The sequence below is a fragment of the Enoplosus armatus genome, chromosome 21, assembly GCF_043641665.1.
Source record: "Enoplosus armatus isolate fEnoArm2 chromosome 21, fEnoArm2.hap1, whole genome shotgun sequence".
NCBI lineage: Eukaryota > Metazoa > Chordata > Actinopteri > Centrarchiformes > Enoplosidae > Enoplosus > Enoplosus armatus.
Window position 1 is genome coordinate 7,374,463 of NC_092200.1, and position 13,480 is coordinate 7,387,942.

The 13,480-nt window shown below is 39.2% G+C and overlaps 1 protein-coding gene across 1 annotated transcript in view; it reads right to left on the reverse strand.

The window, feature by feature from the left end:
- malrd1 (MAM and LDL receptor class A domain containing 1) overlaps positions 1-5,749 on the reverse strand; it is a 49,042-nt gene extending 43,293 nt beyond the window's left edge. Inside the window, exons 1-5 of the mRNA XM_070928357.1 lie at positions 5,568-5,749; positions 4,032-4,156; positions 3,858-3,946; positions 3,601-3,765; positions 1,803-1,899 (exon numbers count right to left, since the gene is read on the reverse strand). Coding sequence (XP_070784458.1) covers positions 1,803-1,899; positions 3,601-3,765; positions 3,858-3,946; positions 4,032-4,156; positions 5,568-5,749 — 658 coding nt within the window. The remainder of the gene's footprint in view (positions 1-1,802; positions 1,900-3,600; positions 3,766-3,857; positions 3,947-4,031; positions 4,157-5,567) is intronic.
- Positions 5,750-13,480: the final 7,731 nt, after the last annotated feature.

Consider the following 13,480-nt stretch of genomic DNA (forward strand, 5'->3'; position numbering starts at 1 on the left):
GGAGTAGTAGAGTGTTATTGGTATTTTAATGTGACACCCATTGGTTGTTTCTCCTGTACTAGAGCTCTGACTATAAAAAAAAGTTTTGTGCCTTGTGCGCTATTACTCAGCGTCAAGTTTTTTTATATGATAACACCAACCTTGCCTTTTGAGGTGTGGAGTATTTCACAAATCCACTGTTGGGAGCAGAAGACAGATGGAAGCTTAGGGACCAAGGTGCCAAGGTGACACTGACCTGTCTCGTCCACTTAGACATGCTAAACTAGGTCTGGTGACGGTCCAACACACTCTTAAGTCTGTCACACCAGTCACTGTGTCTTTTCCTCTTATTTAACACATTTTACTCAACTTAAATCTGCATTGATTTTTTTCCAGCCAAGCTACATATGGTGAACAAGCTACAAACAGTTGCCCATTTATATACCCAGCAGGCAAGGAGCAACATTAGCATTAATTTAAGTCATGTAAGTCCAATACTCTGTTTTGGTCTTACCATCTCCTGAATATATCTAAAATATCTGGCTCGTTAGCTGCTAAATGTTCCACTATGTTCACTAGTTAGCTGTTAACTTTGTCTCACCTTTTGGTTCTAGGCAGGTAGAGTACATAGGATTTATCAGAGCTTTTGATGATGATGATGATGATGATGAGCTGATGAGAGCAGTGAGCTAAACAGTAAAGTTGTGGGCCAGAAAACCAAAACAATGAGCTGAAAGATGCTAAAACGCTCAGTAGAACTGAAGGAAGCAGAAAAATTCAGGCAAGAGTGACACCTTTCACATACACATAGCTATTTGACCAATTTTTAATCTGCAAATATTGATTATAGGTGCTTTTAGCAAGAGTATGTCTCTGGAAAAGTTACTCTACCAACCTCAATGGTTAGAAACACTGATTTTCAACAAGTACAATCAGACTGAGTGACGGACGAGCTAGCTAACATGAACTTCAGTTGGAGTGAGGCTCAAGATGTCGCCAAGGATACAGGAAACAAGTGCAGGGAATTTCAGCTTCGTGATTGGCTGTAAAGCAAAGGAAATCTAGCTCTCTTGCTACTAACAAAAAAGATGTAATCAAGCCTAAATAAATTATCAAGGTTAGACAGCTTGCCTGCAGACCTTCCATGGTCATTAATAAATAAATGAGGAAGTAGGAATTATTATCTGATTTTTAAAATGTATGTATTCAGTGAAAATCCGTCTTTGCAATTAACGTTCACCATTTAGGAAACCTCCTTGAAAAACTGTGGTGCCACTCTCCACTCTGGCCTTGATGCCACAGGCTGCAGCCCAAACGAGACAATCAATAAAGAAGGCTCAACTCTTGTTTTACAGGCAGAGAGCAGGAGCATCATTCTATATTGGATGAATAATAGCAGTTGTAAAGATGCTACGGTGTGTGCTTGCAGCTGACATACCTGTATATCACCAAGGCATCATGTAAAAATTCTGACCAAGACGCAAAGTGGACAGTGCTTTATCAAACGCTCCCAGCCAAGATGTTCAGCTGTGTCATTTTCATGACTTAGGTGAAGGCAGCGCACTAAAGCAGACATAAATAAACCCATAGATTGTGGCACTGACTGTGCTCCATATTCAGTGCAGGGAAATGTGTCGTAAGCACTATTTTAATGATTCAGTTATTCTGTTATGAATCCCATCCTGGCTGCTTTAATGTCTTCCCCCGTCATCAGTATTCAAAACAAGTTTGTAGCGGTCTGTTTATGTGTGGCGATATTTCAAAATGTCAAGGTCTGAACTTGTCCCGTCTGTGTAGTGAGATGTTATTAATGGTAGCAGTACCAGGCACAGTCATGCAGGCAGGACTGAAGGATAGGTCATCGATGGCCAGGACCTCTGAGGCTTCGCTGTCTGCTGAAAGTTGCCCTCGTATCACCACCTGGTAGAAACAGAGCCACAGAAAACCTTCGAGATATCACTCAGCCACCTCGTTTCACGGCCTTTCTACATAATATGTTTGTCTTTGTGCACTTTTGGTATGTGTGTACATACATGTATTTTGCATGTAGTATGTATTACGTGTGTGTTGGACCAATACCCTCCTGGGAAAACAAGACTAAGAGTCTAAAGCCAAAGTTGTAACAGTTCATCCTGTGGAGGAGATACTTGTAATACTTGCAATCCATCCGACAGTTGTTGAGACATTACACTCAAAACCACAAATGTCTAGACGAAATGTCGAAGGACCAAAGTCAGTGGGCGTCATCATCCGGGAACCATAAATATCTGTACAAAATGTTGTGCCAATCCGTCTTGTAGATGTTCAGATATTTCACTTGACAATGAAAACTCTGACCTGCTGAGGGCGCTAGAGGGAAACTCAGGGGATCAACAAAGTCATTAGGCTTCATCCTCTGGGCACCATAAATGTACATATAATAGCTGTTGAGATTGTTCTGTTACAGACAGACATTGCCAACCTCGCCACGATGCTAGTTAGCTAAAAACATCACATTCTCGGTGTCACAGTGCTAACAATATCAAAGCTGCACTGGTCAAAGTCCACAGAACAGCTTTATCTACCCCAATGGAGTTTTATAACCCATCATTTATGACTGAAACAAATGGTGGATTGTGTCATCATGGGTGATGCACTCTAATACACATTTTTCATTGGTCCTACTTGCCAGCTGGTATTTCTTTTTTCCCCAAAACTGGACCTTGAGGCCATCAAAGTAATACAATCTATGGGATGATAGCAATGAGTGTACATAACTGTTTATTTAGGATTTCAGAGCCAAACTAGTGTGTTTATCTTATCCAAACAGAAAACCCTGGGTATTTGTATCCAGAGTCACTTAGTTATTATCAGCAGCTCTACAAAACACTCCTTAATCACATCACAGATTGGATTTTCTGTTTTAGTTTCAAGCTTTGGGCCAAGTGTTTATATATGCATATAATATTTTATATGCACACATCTTAATAAAGCTGTACAAAAAAAAGTGTTTTCTAGGGTTAGGGTTAGCACAATTAAAGAAGGTGAAAAAGTGCAGATCATTAAGCAAAGTGAAATTGAAATCATCCAGAATCACCATGGTAAATAAAAACTCAATTAACTCAACTGCCTTTAAAACGGGAAGTAGATTAATGGAGGGCAAAGTGAATGTTAGCAGAGAATTGACCCGTCTTTACCCCCGGTGCTGGTTCAGCCATGTTATGAGACTGAGCTGGCCGTAGTCAATGACAGATGGTGAAGGCAGAGAAGAGGAGAAGGGTGACAAACTGACATTGTCTGAGGATATAGGAAGGACACCAAGAGCAGGATTCATGAGACTCCAGATGGCCTCTGAAGGGTCCAGTTGGGTCAGTACTCCCTCACTGCACATAAACGGCTCCTGTTGTGCTGCTCATTTCTGCTGTGATGACTTTGTCAGTTTCAAGAAACTTATACTCTGTATCTTACATGGTATATCTTATGAAATAGATAGATACTTGAGATAAGATGCAGTATTACACGACATAGTGATAGACCATAATATACCACGATATATGTCTTAATGCATATACTATGCATGTACTTTACAATAATAAACAGCAATATGAAACTCTATTATAGTCAATTGTGAAGGTTACAGACCTGAAAACTGTGATTGCTGGAAAACGTGATCACTGTCTTCAGCCACATTCCCATCTGTGGTTGCATGGAGTGTTTCCACACCTCTGTGCTCTGACCCAGTGTGTGAGTCTGAACCAAGACCTGAATATCTCCGTGTTCTGCCCCAACATAATGGTAGAACCTCATCTGTTGAATGAAAATGCAAGGAAGATATCACCAGTTGTCATCACGTTGTTGTTGGTTGGTTTTGTCAGCATGTCAACAGAGGATTTTGTTACCTGGCAAGTCTGATTGGGCAGGAAGACGGGACTGTTCAGGTCTGCTGTGGTTGTGTTCCCTCTGACAGGTGAAAGGGACAGGAAATGTGCTAAAGGAGAGAGAGAAGTGTCGAGGTGTATAAGGTGAATTAAAAATGATGTATGTACCATATGGCAGATGTCAGATGCTCCTACCTGATATATTGTTGGTGTGGTCATGTTTGAGTCCTGAGACCTCAGTTGTTCTGGTCCATCCAGAGAGCGTCTCTGGGCTCTGGATCAGGTCACAGAATCCCTCCTCAAAGTCACACATTTTATATCTGCCTTTAAACAGAAAACACTTGTGCTCTTTTGAATGTTTCAGTCTGAAATATATTTCACCATTAATCTGTGTATTGGGATTAAGCTGTGGGTTCTATGCACCATAAAGATTCATCAACTCAGCAGAGCTCAGAAAGTGGTTTCTCATTTTAAGCAGGGATTGTTATTTGGCTTTGTGGCCAAATGTGCAACGAGGGAATATAAAACATTAGTGATAATACTGTATTTTCAGAGGTATGCCAGGTAGGATCAGCAACAAAGAATTACATTCACATTACTTCATATTTTAAGATTGAAAGAATTGAATATTGTCACAGAAACCTCTTGTACTTTAATGTACTTGCCATGGTATTTGGGTATGCTATGTAAGAAAGTGTGCACATATCAGTAATGCTTTTAGTATGTGTCCAAGCCACTGTTTAACTGTTAGCATTACACTACACATACATTGCTTGTTTATGTGACAATAAAACCCTGGATTTCTTGGATCCTTGAACTATTAACTATAACCTCAAAAAACAAGGTACATGAATACACACAGTCTGTCCTTCGGCTTTTGTAAACTTCAAAAGCAACAATCACATGAAAAAAAAATCACAGTTTTCAAAGATGCGTGTTGCTGTAGGGGCTCATTAGAGGATACACAGACATTTTAAGACGTTTAAAGTACAAAATGGCATGTTTTTTTAAATGTAAAGAAATGTAAAACAGTGTAACCTCCAAGGTAAAAAAGTTCCTTTACTTTAAGAACCTTAAGGACATCTTTTAGTGTACAGCACGTGTAGTGTTATGCCAGTGGTACTTTGGGTACAGAAATGGACCAGTGCAAAGTGTAAAAACATCATTCATTCATCATTCATGAATGTTTAACTAATCTATTTAGATTATTTGCATGAAAGCAAGTAATGTTTAAATAATGTAAAACTTTGAACTCTGAATGACTAAACAGGAACTTAAAATATTGCATTAATTAGGCACTTTTCTATAATGGTTATTAACAATACAATGGGAAATAAACACTAAATTACCTCAAGGAAGAAAAACAGACAGAAAAAATATGTTCTTTCTGACAGGCATCTATTATCCTGTCAGTTAAAGACACTGTGTGGTTATTTTAAATCAGGTACAGTGTGTCTGAAATACATACATGTCATTTCAGCTGGAAATGGGCTCGATGGTTTTGAGTGAAATGCCATAATGGTACATCATGGATGTGTTGTAGTTCACTCTCCATGTCAGTGACAAATGTCGCTTTCACCACACATTTACACAACCAGCAGCATTGTAGCAGCATCTGTGATATATATTTTAACTGGCTTACTTTCTGTTTTTCTCTGATCTCTACTCCAGTCTTCTTCTCTTAATATCATTCAGCTTTAAATTATTATTCTGTATATTTTCCTGCTTTACTCACAGTCCTCCTCGTCACTGCCATCGCCACAGTTGTCAGTGAAGTCACACACGCAGTCCTCAGGCACACAAAACCCCTGAGAGCAGGTAAACTCCTGAGTTAAACAGGCTCCGACAGACGCAGGGGTAAACACCAGAGAGAAGGCCAACAGCAGCCACACCGAGCCCAGCAACAACGTCATCAGCCTGCTTATTATTTGTCCTTTAACTGGAACACCGTCTCTTCATGCATTTTGTTTTTAGGACATAAGGAAGAACTTCGGTCGAGGTAGAGCTTTTCTTCCCCGCGTACAGTTTCCTCAGATCTTGGATTGATCCTGTTCGTCTGTTCAAACTGTTAGCATGTTGTAAAGGGTAATAAATGGCTTTTATGGCTGTTACTCAATAAGGTCACTTTGCTGTTTCGTGTGTTCCTGTATTTGACATGGATCCATGGTCATTACAAGAAGGAAGAAAGGAATACAATTCTCAAAAGTGGGGACATTTCTGTCTTCTTGAAATCGGTTTAGCATTGGAGTTAAGATTAGTTTTAAAACAAGAGAGTTTTTAAATTAGGTGAGTACTGCAGAGGGTTAAAGGAATAGTTTGACATTTGGGAAATATGCTTATTCGCTTTCTTGCTGGGAGTTTGATGAGAATATCAATACCACTCTCCTGTCTGGATGGTGAATGTTAAACTACCGAGCAGATTAGATTATTTTAGTTTAGTGTAAAGACTGGAAACAGGGAGAGTCCAAAAATAACAAAATCCGCCCAACAGCAACTCTAAAACTCACTAATTAACACATTATATCTTGTTCGTTTAAGTTGTTTAAGTTAATAACACATCCGTCTGTACAGGTGGAAACTGTGAAGAGTCTACAGAGAGCCTGCTGTTTTCAACAAGATAAAATACATTAGCTCTAATTACAAGTTGGTGGATTCAACGTATAACAAGGGAAAGAAGAGCTGAGGTTGGGAATATGAAGTGCTACAAGGGGATCATTAACTGTGTCCAACAGGGCTCAGCCCCACTTTACAGTGAGGCATAATTTCATTTCACAGCAATCAATAAAGACAGGACCTTAAAACAGACGAGCAGCAAGCCAGTACAAGAGCTGTTGTAGTTCAGATGAAATTAACCTTGAGAGAAAAGGCGAGCTCGACGGCTCCATGGGGGACGAGGGACCGATGGAACAAGGAAAAGATCTCGTCTGTATTGACCTCTATTGGCTGTGGTAGTGAGAGTGTATAGAGTGCAGCCGGCAGCATGTTGAAACAGTGCCACATGTAGAGAAGAAGGCCGCAGGTTGAAATGTGTCCTGTTGAGTTGTTGTTTCTGAATACCAAACCTCAATCAGTCACTTTGAATAAGAGTGCTGGGATGCCAAAATATCTGGGATGGGAAGCAATTTGAGGTCAGGATGATAACAGATTAATAAACTTATTTCAATTTTAACATGTGACAGGAAGGTGCAAGAGTACAGAATAGCAACGTGGTCAATCATGGTGACTCATAACCACAATTAGCTGATCTCAACAAGGGGCAGTCATTAACATCTGCCAGCAAGGAGTTGAGAAACAGGGCAGCGCAAAGCTGACTTCATTGTGCAGTGAATAAAGGCAGGAGTCCATTAAAAATAATTATTTTCATACAGGCACATAATATTCAGTGAAGCAGGATATAAAAGCAGTCCATCACTGTAATGCTGATACTGCTGGATTAAAAGTTAACTTCACATAAACTATATTCTGAATATTCTGTTCAGTAGTAGGAGGATGATGAACAAAACTAAAAGTATACAGCCATGCTTTACTTTGCGGTGGTGCTTTGAGCTAAATGCTAATGCCATCATGTTAACATGCTCAAAATGACAATGCTAACATGCTGATGCTAAGCGGGTGCATGTTTGAAATGTTCACCATCTTAGTGTAGCATGTTAGCATGCTAACATTTGCTAATTAGCGCCAAACACAGAGTCCAGGTTACAGAGTCACAGAAGCTATTGGAATGGGCTAGCCAGGAAGTGAAGTCAAGACTTCAAAATTGAAATTATGATCTGATGATGATGCTAGATGAAAAGTCAGGGGATCATCAAAGTTATTGCGATTCATCCTGAGGGGGACAAGAATGTCTCAACCAAAGTTCATGGCAATCCATCCAGTAGTCGTTGAGGTTTTTCAGTCTGGTCTAAAGTGGTGGACCAATGAACAGTCCGGTAGTGCCAGCCATAGAAACACACAGCTAGCATGGCTAAACTGCACTTCTGCAAGTAAAAAAGTGTTTTCAATCTTCCCTTCACAGCTCAGCTGACCTTGTTAATTTGAGACTGTTCATGTATTTCCTTCCTCCTTTGTCTTACAGCTTATGAATTCTTAAGAAGGTGATTCAATTCACCTTCATGAGCCAAAACAGAGGTGAAAGAAAAATAGCACTTTCAGTGGCTTAAATAAGGTAAATTTATCATTTAGGCTGGTGGGGCTGGTGGGGCTGGTGTGACCATTTGTCAAAGATTTGAACTAATCTGTTTCACACACATAGCCTTGTACATATTAAAACAAAGATGTGATTAAATCCTGTTCCAATTTGTAACCAGAATGATTGTATTTGACCTCAAATCTTTGCCCCTTTGTTGATGTTTCATCTGAGCAATAGTGAGTGGGAGGTTACCGTCACACACTAGAACATAACCTGCAACAAAAAAATCGAGTTAAAAATCCTATTATCTCTCAAGTTTAAGAAAAATACAGAGCGACTGTGCTGAATAGAAAAACAGGGTGTACAAAGAAATTCTGCCTGGTGTCATTTTTTAATGCAGAGATGAAACGAATCAGGTTATGCCCTGCAGTAGCATCGACACAGACATGCAAAAAAAACTATCAATGAAATCTGTGAGAATTTAAAAGTACACACTTTACGTTCCCAGACATACTTCCATTCAGCAGCTGTAAGAAAGCTGCTGAAAATTCTGTGTGACTGCAATTTTATAGGGAAATAGGAGAGAAAAAGTTGTGTTACCTCATCATTCGTCTTCATAATCGCTTTTTTTTCTACCCTGGCGCCTTTCGACAGTTTGTTAATTAGAACATATTGACAGTGAAGAACATTTGCATTGCATTTCGAATGTGACCAATCTGCTCTCACAATCTTACTCAAGCTGTGGCAATATGCAGCACCTGCTAATTTCCCTCCAACTTCAATCCAGTGATTCACTGCTGAGCGAAGTCATCATAACAGCTGGGGTCTAATCCTAACAGCGTACCTGTAGGAGATACTTCACTCAGCACCTCCGATCAACACAGTATGAGTAGGAAGATCCTACAGCGCTGTTACGTGTGATTGTGTGCACAAAGCAGCCAATAAAGTGTTGATAAATGAGCGATATAAGAGGGATGAGACAGAAGCCCAGACTGCATTAAACACCTGAGTCTTATGCCAAATCTTTGTCCTGCCACAACGCGGCCACCTGTCAGTATTTAAGAGGCACTCGGCCAAAATACTCAGAAAAAAACGTCAAACAATGTAAGCCAGTTAGCTTTTTTATGGCTGGAGTGCGTCATCAGTCATGCTATTCGTCTGAAGTCCCTGCAGGCTACCAGATTTTATTTTTAAAGGCATACTTCACAACAACAATAAAGCTTAAATAAAAGCAATACTGCAATATAGAAATACTCCATGACATGCAAGTAAAAGCATTGAAAATGTCACTTAAGTGAAAGTATTTAAGTATAATTAGCTAAATGTACTTTTAGTATCAAAAGTAAAAGTAGTCGTAAAGAGTAAAAGAAGTCGTAATGCATAAAAATAGTCCTGTGACTGTTCAGGTGTCCTCACATTACAGCGGAAATGTTGCGTGATTTGGTCGACACATTATTTACCTCTCTAGAGCTCCTGGTGGCGCTGTACTAGACAATGCCAACTTAGCTGCAGTGCTAATGTTGCTAGCAGTAGATACGTTTCAGAGACTCAAACCATGTTTTTGTAACAAACCTGGTTTCACAAAGCAAATATATTTTTTGTTTTGTCTTGATATGAAGTCAACTTCTTATTGTACTGACAGAAAATACATCATTTGCACAATTTGACAGCTGGACCGCCTGTGTTTATTCACCCCAAACTGCCAATGTACCAACCGTACATTAGCTAGCTAGCTAGCTAGCAAGCAACTGACGCACCAACCATGTCTGTGGAAACTCCAGTTCTTTCTGTTATTTCCGCCTTTCCATTTGTCTGTGTATGTTTATCAATAAAGCCCTGGAATGAAGCATTAATTTTTTGCTAAATTTAAAAATTGTTTTTATTAATTCGCACGGCCTAATCGTGTGTTTGCAATCACGCTGCCTCGCTTTGTGTTGTGCCTGAAAACACAATAATGTATATATATATATATATGTATATATGTATTATTGCATTATTATTACTGATGTATGTATGTATTCTGTTGGGTATTTTAGTCTATATTATCATATTTTACCATCAAATGTTTTGCATGTAAAATCAGAAAGCATCTAAAGCTGCCAAATCAATGCCCTGGAGTGAAAATTAGAACATATCTCTCTGAAAGTTGAAGTATACAGTAGCATGAAAATACTTGAGTAAAGTACTTAATTAAATATACTTAGTTACATTCCACCACTGCAACAAAGCAATAAATCTTCCGTTACAATAACTTACCTAATTACTAATTACTTATTGTTGATAACTTGCCCCGGATCAGTATGACAGATTCCGTAAATAAGGCATCATATTATGATAAAGTCTTTCGAGAGCAAAGAACCTGTCCTTCTCTCCCTCTTGTCATTAGCCCTCAAAGTAAATCACCTGAATAATTACGGCTTGATTAATGACTAAGAGAGAGTTTCATTCGACAGGAGGAGACGACAGGGTTTGTAATGGCAATCCAGAACGACCCCAAAGATAAAAATCTGACCTGAATTAAAAGGCATTTCCTCCACTGTAAATTTCACCTTTAAACCTTCTTCACAAAACATTAAACTAATACTACACTCTCAGTGTGTCTACAGATGAGAAATAAAAAGGAATATGACAACGGGCCTTTTTGAAGTGCTACAGCGTATAAATTATAAGGGCAGAATCCTTGACCATGTCAGCTCTGTGTGTGTGTGTGTGTGTGTGTGTGTGTGAATAATGAGCTGACATCAGGGCACGAATTCATGGAGCATTTGCTGTAATTGAGGCATTTACATGCATTCATCAGGGCAGAGAGGCAGTGAGTCTGTGTGGTTATAGACATCTGCAGGTCAACATGCTGTATCTTTCTCATCACAAGCCGCATCGTTTAACTGCTACATGTAGGACTGCTTCTATACATGATCAACGATACAGATACTGAATTATAAATGCTGCCGTAATAGAGCAAAATGTCAAGGCTGATATGAGGCAACAAACCGTGTCTGCGGTTCATGTTGATGGGTGATTGATGTGGGTTCACAGCTGCTGTGTTGAACTCATTTTTATCTTGTCCGTCCATGAGTGGCATGGGACCTCCTGTTTTCTCAGGCCTGCAATGATAGAAAAAAAAGCTGTTGAGAGATAAAAAAGAACTCTCCAGGATGGTGTGGTACAATTATGAATTATCTTGTATGTTTTCATGTCAGTCTTTTAATGTATGGTGTGCCCCAGGGGTCAATTCTTGGTCCATTGCTGTTCTCTGATTACATGCTCCTCCTGGAGAACATAATTTATTTTTAGACCTTATTGTTGATGATGATACAGTATATCTCTCTCTCTCTCTTTTAGTTGCAGTAGTTTCATGCAGGTCCAGCAACTTGATTTAATCGCCATTAAAAAAAAAACTTTTCTGCAACTTAACTATGACAAAACAGAAACTGTTTTGCACAAGTATCCAAAACTAATTAGACATCTTGAACAGAAAGTTAATTATGCTGTCTAAATTTCAAGCTGTTTCAGTTCAACTAAGAAATATTGCAAACATGAAGCCTCTTCTTCATCTAAACTGGCTGGGACTTTTGTGTTCCAAGGTCACAACTGAAAACTAAATGTGACTGTATTATTGCTGTTGCTGCACCTTGAATTTGAAACAGCCTTCCTCAAAGTCTTAGAGAAGCTTAATCACAGCATATTTTCAAAAATTCAGCTTGAGATGTATTTGTTTTCACTGGAATGTTCTATGTGCAAAGTATGTTTTTGCCATTTTATGCCTTTTCCTTTTTATGCAGAGATTTGACAGTAGAGAGATGACAGGGAATGAAGGGGGACAGATGGATAATAACATGCGACAAAGGTCCTGAGCCAGACTTGCACTGGGGATGCCACAGTCCATGATCAGTGCCCAAAACCTCTAAGCCACCAGGACATCACACGTACATATTTTTACTTTTTCTTTGTTTGTTTAGCCACATTTTTACATATTCTGTAGTTTACATTTTCTTTCTTTTTGTAAAGCACTTTTTACCTATTTGTTACTTCACCGGACAGTTTTGTTGGTATGCTACTCAATTTAATGGTAGATATGCAGGAATTGTAGAATACCATTTACAACAATTTAACTGCCACAACTGGGTATTAAACTACTTCTGTTTTTACCACTGTAAGCACAGAGAAAGTGTGGCAATAGACTGCAATGCTCCTCACCCAGAACACAGTTTAGACAAAATACGTCAAAATGTCTCAGCACCATTAGATCTGTCTTTGCTCCACTGGTTTGGATGATTTGGGTGATGCACTCTGCTCAGCCAGGAACAAGTCTGATGTGGGTAAAGAGTTCAAAAGGTGCAGGGCTTTTTGGTAGGACGTTCCCTGTTATGTGTGAAGTTCACGGGGACAGGTTCAAGGAGTTTCCGACAGATTCTGGCGGAGACGGTGCTTCCTCCTCTGAATACCCCCGATGTGCCTGGGCCAGGAGGAGTTGCTTTTAACTTGTCAAAGTCAATACATCACTTTTCTTACTGGCTCGTTTCAAGGGCACCGCTTACCAAGACGAAACACATGGACCGTTCTAACATTAGGGTGGGCAAATTACTAATTTACATGATAAGACTTTGTATTTTTAAGATATGGTTACTATGGATACTGTCATAGTCTTACAAAATAATAAGTGTACATGTTTTTAAACAAAACAACTGTACAGAAGGCTTTTTGAGCCTGTTAAGATGTTCACTCGGTTGCAGAAGAATTGAATACCACTGCTCATATGATAATAATTTATTTTCCATTTTACTCCTGAGGGCACATATGAATCACCTTATTATTTCGGGGTGTCTAAACTCTCTGCCCAGTTTCCTGTATCATACAAAGTCCTCAGTCCTCTGCCAGACCAGATCAACTAAGACATGTTGCCATCTCAACCTCATCCAGTCACAAGTGGTGCCAGACAATGGCTAATATATGTGTCAAATTTCCTGCCATTTGTGAAGGAAGTGAATTTGGTTTGGAAAGATTTTGCAGAGGATGGCAGATAAACCTGTTGTCATTACTTTTTTCCTTTTTTGTGGCGGATCTTAATTCTTTTTAGACAACAACAATATACTGTTAGCCTCTCTTCTGTTTCCTCTTTATCATTACAAAAAATGTAGTAGAAAACTGTTGTTTTAGGGCCAATAACAACTCGTGATTTACTATAATATCTAACTCTCATACCTACAGTCACTAGAGGGAGGAATAAACTTTACATTTTGCAAACCACACACTGAATAAAGATTTGGCTAACAAGAGAGTAACACCAATGCAACCATTTTTAAAAAAAAAAATTTCTAACCATTGAAGTGCTTACAACACTGCTTGAGATGTGAGGTGAAGTTTGGAGACTTTTCAATATGCTCTACCGCATGGGTTTTAGCTTGTTAAAAGAGGGAGAAAGTGGAGAACTATTTCTGCTTGCATCTTTGTCTTTGCTTACAACAAACAAACAACAAAAGCTGAAGAGGAAAGTGACATTTAGTTTCTGTCTAGC